Source organism: Osmerus eperlanus, chromosome 22 (assembly GCF_963692335.1).
Source record: "Osmerus eperlanus chromosome 22, fOsmEpe2.1, whole genome shotgun sequence".
Lineage (NCBI taxonomy): Eukaryota > Metazoa > Chordata > Actinopteri > Osmeriformes > Osmeridae > Osmerus > Osmerus eperlanus.
In genome coordinates, this window is record NC_085039.1 from 12562543 (window position 1) to 12570783 (window position 8241).

The 8241-nt window shown below is 48.5% G+C and overlaps 1 protein-coding gene across 1 annotated transcript in view; it reads right to left on the reverse strand.

Annotated features, from left to right (window-relative positions):
• Nucleotides 1-3736: 3736 nt before the first annotated feature.
• The window catches only part of prkcba (protein kinase C, beta a), an 8385-nt gene continuing 3880 nt past the window's right edge, over nucleotides 3737-8241 (reverse strand). Inside the window, 8 exon segments of the mRNA XM_062448944.1 lie at nucleotides 3737-5480; nucleotides 5482-5511; nucleotides 6737-6877; nucleotides 7227-7334; nucleotides 7461-7499; nucleotides 7501-7542; nucleotides 7630-7768; nucleotides 8197-8237. Coding sequence (XP_062304928.1) covers nucleotides 5361-5480; nucleotides 5482-5511; nucleotides 6737-6877; nucleotides 7227-7334; nucleotides 7461-7499; nucleotides 7501-7542; nucleotides 7630-7768; nucleotides 8197-8237 — 660 coding nt within the window. The 3' untranslated portion in view covers nucleotides 3737-5360.

Below are 8241 nucleotides of genomic sequence, written 5' to 3' on the forward strand. Positions count from 1 at the left end.
AGGGGGCAGCAAGAAGCCAGGGATGGAGAGGAGAGAGGAGTGGAGAGGAGAGGAGGAAGAGGAGGAGGAGGTGGTGTACTAAGTAACAAGCACCCCACATCTATCTGGAAGACTAATACCTCTAGACCTCACTCATGGATACACATACACAAACAGAGAGATGCATCATACACCGTATCTTAAATATTTATACTCATACCTCAATACATATCCTATGTAAAGTCTGCCCGGCAACAGCCAGTCAGCAGGAGTAACATGTGACAGGAAGTCACCGGTAGTAACTAACACCTAATATGGCATGCATAGAAGAGCCTATAGGAGGTTAACATACACCTGGTAGAGGTGACAAACACCTGGAAGAGGTGACAAACACCTGGAACAGGAGGACATAGGCCACAGAAGAGTCAATGTAGGTTTAAAGTGGGCATTGACGTATGCAAGGTTTACAGACTGTGAGCCTACTGCAAGAAAGTTAGCTAGCGTACGTCAGTTTGCAGGCTAGCTAGCTAGCCAATGTTAGCTTGCACAGGCTAACTAGAAGAGAGAAGCATTAAGTCCATACTTATAACCTCTCCCTCCTCCACACACACATGGAGAAACAAAGACACGGATAGAGAGGAAAAAGAGAAAGATGAAGAGAGAGAGAGGAGAGAGAGAGGAGGAGAGAGAAAGAGAAGAGAGAGAGAGAAAGAGAAGAGAGAGAGAAGAGATATATATATATAGAGAGAGAGAAAAGGAGAGAGAGATAGAGAGAGAGAAAAGAGAATAGAGGAGAGAGGGAGAAGTCAAGTGGATAATGAATGGTCAGATTGACGTTTTTTTGCATCAGTTTGGAAGACGAGCTGAAACTACTACGACTGAACTCAAATCAACAAATAAAAAGTTTTATAAAACAAAGCAAGTCGTATTGAATCAACACACATCACAAAACAAATACAAAATTAAAAAACACATTGGCTTCCTACAACAAAGCACAGAAAAAGCTAACATACAAACAGCACACAAACTCTTCCCGTGTACTGGACAGACATGTGGACCCGTGTTCCATTGATCATGGAATGTTGACAGGAGGTAGAGGGACACACGTGACGCGAGGTGATCGATGACACAGATTCAACACGCCTTCCACACACAGCCTCATCATATAGACTGGTATGGACCAACTGGGCAGCTAGCTACAGGTATTGATCTGCCAAAACACACACACACACTTGCCTCGCAGACACAGAGACACACACACACACACTTGCCTCGCAGACACAGAGACACACACACACACACACGCTTGCCTCGCCGACACAGACATACACACACATGGAAGAACATTCCGGAGAGGGGTCAAGGGGTCAGACCATGTTCACTTAGCTTCAGGATTCCAAGAGAGGAGACTGAACCATGTTGAGAGGAACAGGGGTGTGTCCTGTAATGTTGGGACAGTCCAAGTTGAGAGGAACAGGGGGGATGTCCTGTAATTTTCCAGTCCAAGTTGATAATGAACGATGTTCTCTACTTGTCTAAACACAAGGAAGGCTTGATTTACAACCTGGAGTTACGCATAAAGGTGTGATTTATGGAACTGCCTTCATTTAATACCTGGATGGGCTTAGTCTAAAAACTGCAATGGGTGGTTCCTGGTGGGGGGGTAGTTCCTGGTGGGGGGTAGTTCCTTTAGGGGGTAGTTCCTGGTGGGGGGGAAGTTCCTGGTTGGGGAGTAGGTGCAATTCATGTTGTCCTCAACATCTGCAGGATGGGTAGGTGTCACGGCTGGTCTACACCTGGATAACGTACTCCGGGTTGGTGAAGGAGAAGCCCTGGAACTCGTTCTGGTCCAGGTTCATGATGAACAGCTTGTCTGTCGGCGTCAGCTCCACCGCCATCTTGGTGAACTCCTTGTCGAAGTTACCCGTGTCCTTGCGGTTTTTCTATTGTGGAGGGAGACAGAGAGTGTGGAGAGAGAAACATGCAGAGAGTGGGGAGAGAGAGACAGGTGGAGAGTGGGGAGAGAGAGGGACAGAGAGTGGGGAGAGAGAGACATGCAGAGAGTGGGGAGAGAGAGACAGGTGGAGAGTGGGGAGAGAGAGGGACAGAGAGTGGGGAGAGAGAGACAGGCAGAGAGTGGGGAGAGAGAGACAGGTGGAAAGTGGGGAGAGAGAGACAGGTGGAGAGTGGGGAGAGAGAGGGACAGAGAGTGGGGAGAGAGAGACATGCAGAGAGTGGGGAGAGAGAGACAGGTGGAGAGTGGGGAGAGAGAGGGACAGAGAGTGGGGAGAGAGAGACAGGCAGAGAGTGGGGAGAGAGAGACAGGTGGAGAGTGGGGAGAGAGAGAGACAGAGAGTGGGGAGAGAGAGAGACAGAGAGTGGGGAGAGAGACAGGCAGAGAGTGGGGAGAGAGAGACAGGCAGAGAGTGGGGAGAGAGAGACAGGTGGAGAGTGGGGAGAGAGAGGGACAGAGAGTGGGGAGAGAGAGACAGGCAGAGAGTGGGGAGAGAGAGACAGGTGGAGAGTGGGGAGAGAGAGACAGAGAGTGGGGAGAGAGACAGGCAGAGAGTGGGGAGAGAGAGACAGGCAGAGAGTGGGGAGAGAGAGACAGGTGGAGAGTGGGGAGAGAGAGGGACAGAGAGTGGGGAGAGAGAGACAGGCAGAGAGTGGGGAGAGAGAGACAGGTGGAGAGTGGGGAGAGAGAGAGACAGAGAGTGGGGAGAGAGACAGGCAGAGAGTGGGGAGAGAGACAGGCAGAGAGTGGGGAGAGAGAGACAGGCAGAGAGTGGGGAGAGAGAGACAGGTGGAGAGTGGGGAGAGAGAGACAGGTGGAGAGTGGGGAGAGAGAGAGACAGAGAGTGGGGAGAGAGACAGGCAGAGTGGGGAGAAAGGGAAAGAAGAAAGAGAGGGGAGGAAGGGAGCGATAAGGGGGAGGGACAGAAAGAGAGAGAGTGGAAGCAGAGAGAGAGAGAGAGATGAGAAGGAGAGAGAGAGGGGAAGGAGAGAGAGAGATGAGAAGTAGAGAGAGAGAGAAAGGGGTTAGTTGTGTAATATAAGAAACATGAATGAAATCAAACGCACAGAGAATGGAAACAGAGAGAGAGAAATAGAAAGAGACAGGAAACAGATCTCCAGAACTGAGGAACCTTGTGAGACGCTGAAGACAGAGAGAGACAGACAGGCAGAGAGACAGACAGGCAGAGAGAGACAGAAAGAGAGACACTGACTCATAGCCCAGCACAGACACAGGGAGACCCCCGACTGACGACCCCTGACGACCCCTGACAGACCAGAGACACCAAGCTGAGCACCCCCAGGAGGGAGGGAGGGAGGGAGAGACAGAAAGAGAGACAAAGAGAGATGGACAGAAGAGAGGATAGTCGTTTGCATTTGTTTCCTACCTTCTGCTCTCCTTTCATCCATCTCCCCCCTCAGAGCCCAGCCCAGCTCAGCCCCCAGGCCCAGTGCGGGGCCCCTGGGCACTCTCCTAAATCTAGCTCCTGGTCTCTTGGGGCCTACACACCAGCTGCAGAGTGGGCTTGACATCACTACCGCTCTGATGCGATGGATGTGAGTGTGTGTGGTAGATGCGCGTGTGTGTGTGGTAGGTGTTTATGGTAGGTGTGTGTGTATTTGTGTGGTGTGTGTGTGGTGGCTTCGAGTGGGTATGGTAGGTGTGGTGTGTGTGGTAGGTGTGTGTGTGAGATATAGTGTGGTAGGTGTGTGTGTGTTCAATAAAGCAGTCAGACAGACCAGGTATCTTAGACAGTAGGCACCAGTGAGTATAATCTCTAAGACAATTACAGTTACACCTCTGGGATCATACACTTCTAGAATGTCATACACTTCTAGAATCATACACTTCTAGAATGTCATACACTTCTAGAACTTCATACATCTCTATCAATACAACATCCCATAATATCTTTGTCATACTCTCTCCCACCCATACCAAAACTGTAATATTATCTATGGTGGTCTTCACCATCTTCACCAGCTTGATAACATATAGGTACATCTGGATATAGAATTACCAACTAGCCAGCTTCCTCCTCCACACCATCATCATCCTAACCATCATCATCCTCTCAATCATCCAGTGTAGTCCCCACAGATAAACTGACACAGAAATTTGACACATGAACGTCAGTATAATATTAATATGAATCCGCCACCTCCTCCCCCCCCCCCCCCCCCAGCTACCAGTTGACACACACACACTTCCAATTTGCCGGAAAATACAGGAATCAGTCTTCATCATCATCGTCATCATCATCATAGTAGAAGAGAGTGAGGCCTACAATGAAGGAGAGCAAGAGATAACAGCAGGGGTGAGAGGGCGCGTCGGCAGAGATATGAGATGCCCCCTCATCAACCGCTGGAGCCAGGGCTGTGTCTCAATCCAGACAGCAGTCTCCCTCCACCACTTTGGCACAGTTTAACAGTTACAGCACTCTTACAAGTGGAGAACAAGTGTGAGGTGTGTGTGTAAGCGAGTGAGTTCTGTGTGTGCGTGTGTGAGTTCTCTGTGTGTGTGTGTGTGTGTGCGTGTGTGTGTGAGTTCTCTGTGTGTGTGTGAGTTCTCTGTGTGTGAGTTCTCTGTGTGTGTGTGTGTGTGTGTGAGTTCTCTGTGTGTGTGTGTGTGTGTGAACTAGAGTTGCCAGTAGGCTTTGAACTCAGTGTAAACACAGTTCTGTATGGTTGACTGGCCATAACAAGGTAGATATCAACATGATCATAACATCCTCAACACTACAACAAACTTATATTGACAGGTGGAATGTTTGTGTATCAGTTTTGGTCCCAGAACATTATGAGGTCATCCTGATTGAAACAAATCAATCAATGTTATTAAGTACTGATTACCCTGTTTGGAGAAATGTTCTCTCCTTTCCTTCCTTCCTTCCTCCTCCCTTCCTTGAGGAGATGTTATAATTCACCCTGATTGACCAGAGACCATGTGGTCTTTTACACAGCTGTCACATGACAAGGTATTTCACAGGAAGTTAAGTAGGAAGGATGCATTTTAAGGGCCAGCAAACAAGGAGTTGATCCACAGCCTCATGGTGGAGAATGGATTCATTACTGGTCTAAACTGGTCTATAATTGTTTCTATACTGGTCTATACCGGTCTAAACTAGAGTCAACAGGTCCGTTCTGCTCAGTGTCGCTGTTTGGACATTCTATCATCAAAATATTCAACGTCTGGTGATTTCACTGGCCCAACTCTGTACACACATGAGGCTGTGGTTGGCTGCTGGTGGCTGGGGGCGGAGTTATCCAGACTCCTCCTACCAGCTACATGGATAGAGGATATGAGATGATTGGTTTAGGGAAAGTGGTGGGGGAGGGATTAGGAGTGAATACAGCCCTATGATTGGTCAGTCCATGTCGGGGTATTCTGGGTTAACGAATGAGAAGCCCTGGAACTCTTCCTGGTCCAGGTTCTGGATGACTTCCTGGTCGGGGGGGGTCAGGACGGGGGGGTGGCGCGTGAAAAAAACGATCAAAGTTCTCAGCGTCACGTCCGCACTGTTGAAGGAGAGAGAGAGAGAGAGAGAGAGAGAGAGAGAGAGAGAGAGAGAGAGAGAGAGAGAGAGAGAGAGAGAGAGAGAGAGAGAGAGAGAGAGAGAGAGGAGAGGAGAGGAGAGGAGAGGGGAGAGGAGAGAGGGAGGAGAGGAGGAGAATAGAGAAAGGAAAGGAGGAGAAAAGAGGAGGAGAATAGAGAGAGGAGAGGAGGAGAAGAGAGGGGAGGAGAGGAGGAGAATAGAGAGAGGAGAGGAGGAGAAGAGAGGGGAGGAGAGGTAGGAGAGGAGAGAGAGAAGGAAAGGGATGAAGAGGAATGAATGGATGGGTTGAGTAATGATGGAGGGATGAGGGGTTAAAGGACAGGACAACATAAAAGAGAGAGAAAACAGAACTAAAATATGATGTCTGTAAACCAATCAAATCAATCACAGCAAGTGACTGGATTTTCATTGGTTAGAACGAGCCAATGAAGCAATGGCCTCTCATCACCCGTAACTACACCAACAAATCATCTTTCAGCATCTGTTGATCTAGTTACCAATGGGAGATGAGAATAGGGGTTGGGGGCAAAGACCTAGGGTGACTGAACCAATCACCATTCGACTTACCAAATGTTGACCAGGACTTAAGGACATTTAGTAAGTTCTGTTGTCACTTCTGTGTGTTTGTGTGTGTCTGTATAAACAGCATGTGAGTGTGTGTATAAACAGCATGTGTGTGTGTGTGTATAAACAGCATGTGTGTGTGTGTATAAACAGCATGTGTTTGTGAGTGTATATAAACAGCATGTGTGTGTGTGAGTGTGTATAAACAGCATGTGTGTGTGTGTGAGTGTGTATAAACAGCATGTGTGTGTGTGTGTGAGTGTGTATAAACAGCATGTGTGTGTGTGAGTGTGTATAAACAGCATGTGTGTGTGTGTGAGTGTGTATAAACAGCATGTGTGTGAGTGTGTATAAACAGCATGTGTGTGTGTGTGAGTGTGTATAAACAGCATGTGTGTGTGTGAGTGTGTATAAACAGCATGTGTGTGTGTGTGAGTGTGTATAAACAGCATGTGTGTGTGTGTGAGTGTGTATAAACAGCATGTGTGTGTGTGAGTGTGTATAAACAGCATGTGTGTGTGTGTGAGTGTGTATAAACAGCATGTGTGTGTGTGTGAGTGTGTATAAACAGCATGTGTGTGTGTGTGAGTGTGTATAAACAGCATGTGTGTGTGTGGACTCACAGCTTTGGGTTTGAAGGGCGGCTGCACCTCCATGTTCTGCAGCTTGGCCCAGTCCATGTACCTGAAGAAGGCCTGGTCCCTGATGTCCCTCTCGCCCTCAGGACCGCAGCCCAGACGCTTCCCTGGGTGCTTGGTCATCAGCTGACAAACACATTACATTTACATTTAGTCATTTAGCAGACGCTCTTATCCAGAGCGACTTACAGTAAGTACAGGGTCATTCCCCCCGAGGCAAGTAGGGTGAAGTGCCTTGCCCCAAGGACACAACGTCATTTGGCACGGCGACCTTAATAGCCGGATTCCCTGAACGCTCAGCCATCTGACCCCCTACACACATGTACACACACACACACACACACGTCTCAACTGTGAGTCTGTGTGTCTGTGTGTGTGGTGTGTAAGTGTGGTGTGAGTGTGTGTATGTGATGCGTGTAGGTGTGTGGTGAGTATGTGTGTGAGTGTGTGTGTATGTGTGTGTGAGAGAGCTCACCCCCTTGCAGATGGCGACAGCTTCCTTGGAGAGGGACTTGGGGTAGGAGACATGATGCTCCATGATGGACTGGAACAGTTCATCCTCATCCTCACCATCAAAAGGGGGCTGGAACACACACACACAGGGACACACTTAGAGCAGCGACACACACACACACACACACCACACACACCACACACACACACCCACGGGCACACAGAGCAGCGACACACACACACACACCACACACACCTGTCCTGCCAGCATCTCGTAGAGCAGTACTCCAAAGGCCCCACCAGTCCACTGACCTCCCGTACGGCTGGTATGCTATGATCTAGAGACAGGAGAGTGTCTTTAAGTTTACATTATTGTAGTTCAATTGAAGTGATACACACACACACGCACGCACACGCACACACACCTCCGGAGCGATGTAGTCGGGTGTTCCACAGAAGGTCTTGGTGGTGACGCCATCCAGCATGTTCTCCTTACACATCCCAAAGTCTGCTATCTTGATGTGGCCCTCCGAGTCGAGCATGACGTTATCAAGCTTCAGGTCCCTGGACACACACACACGTGACACACACGTGTTAAACACACACACACGTTAAACACACACGTGTTAAACACACACACACGTTAAACACACAAGTGTTAAACACACACACACGTTAAACACACACGTGTTAAACACACACACACGTTAAACACACACATGTTAAACACACACACACGTTAAACACACACACGTTAAACACACACGTGTTAAACACACACACACGTTAAACACACACGTGTTAAACACACACACACACGTTAAACACACACGTGTTAAACACACACGTGTTAAACACACACGTGTTAAACACACACGTTAAACACACACACACACGTTAAACACACACACACACACACGTTAAACACACACGTGTGAAACACACACATTAAACACACACACATGTTAAACACACACGTTAAACATACTCACCGGTAAACGATGCCTTTAGAGTGCAGGAAGAACAGGCCAATAGCG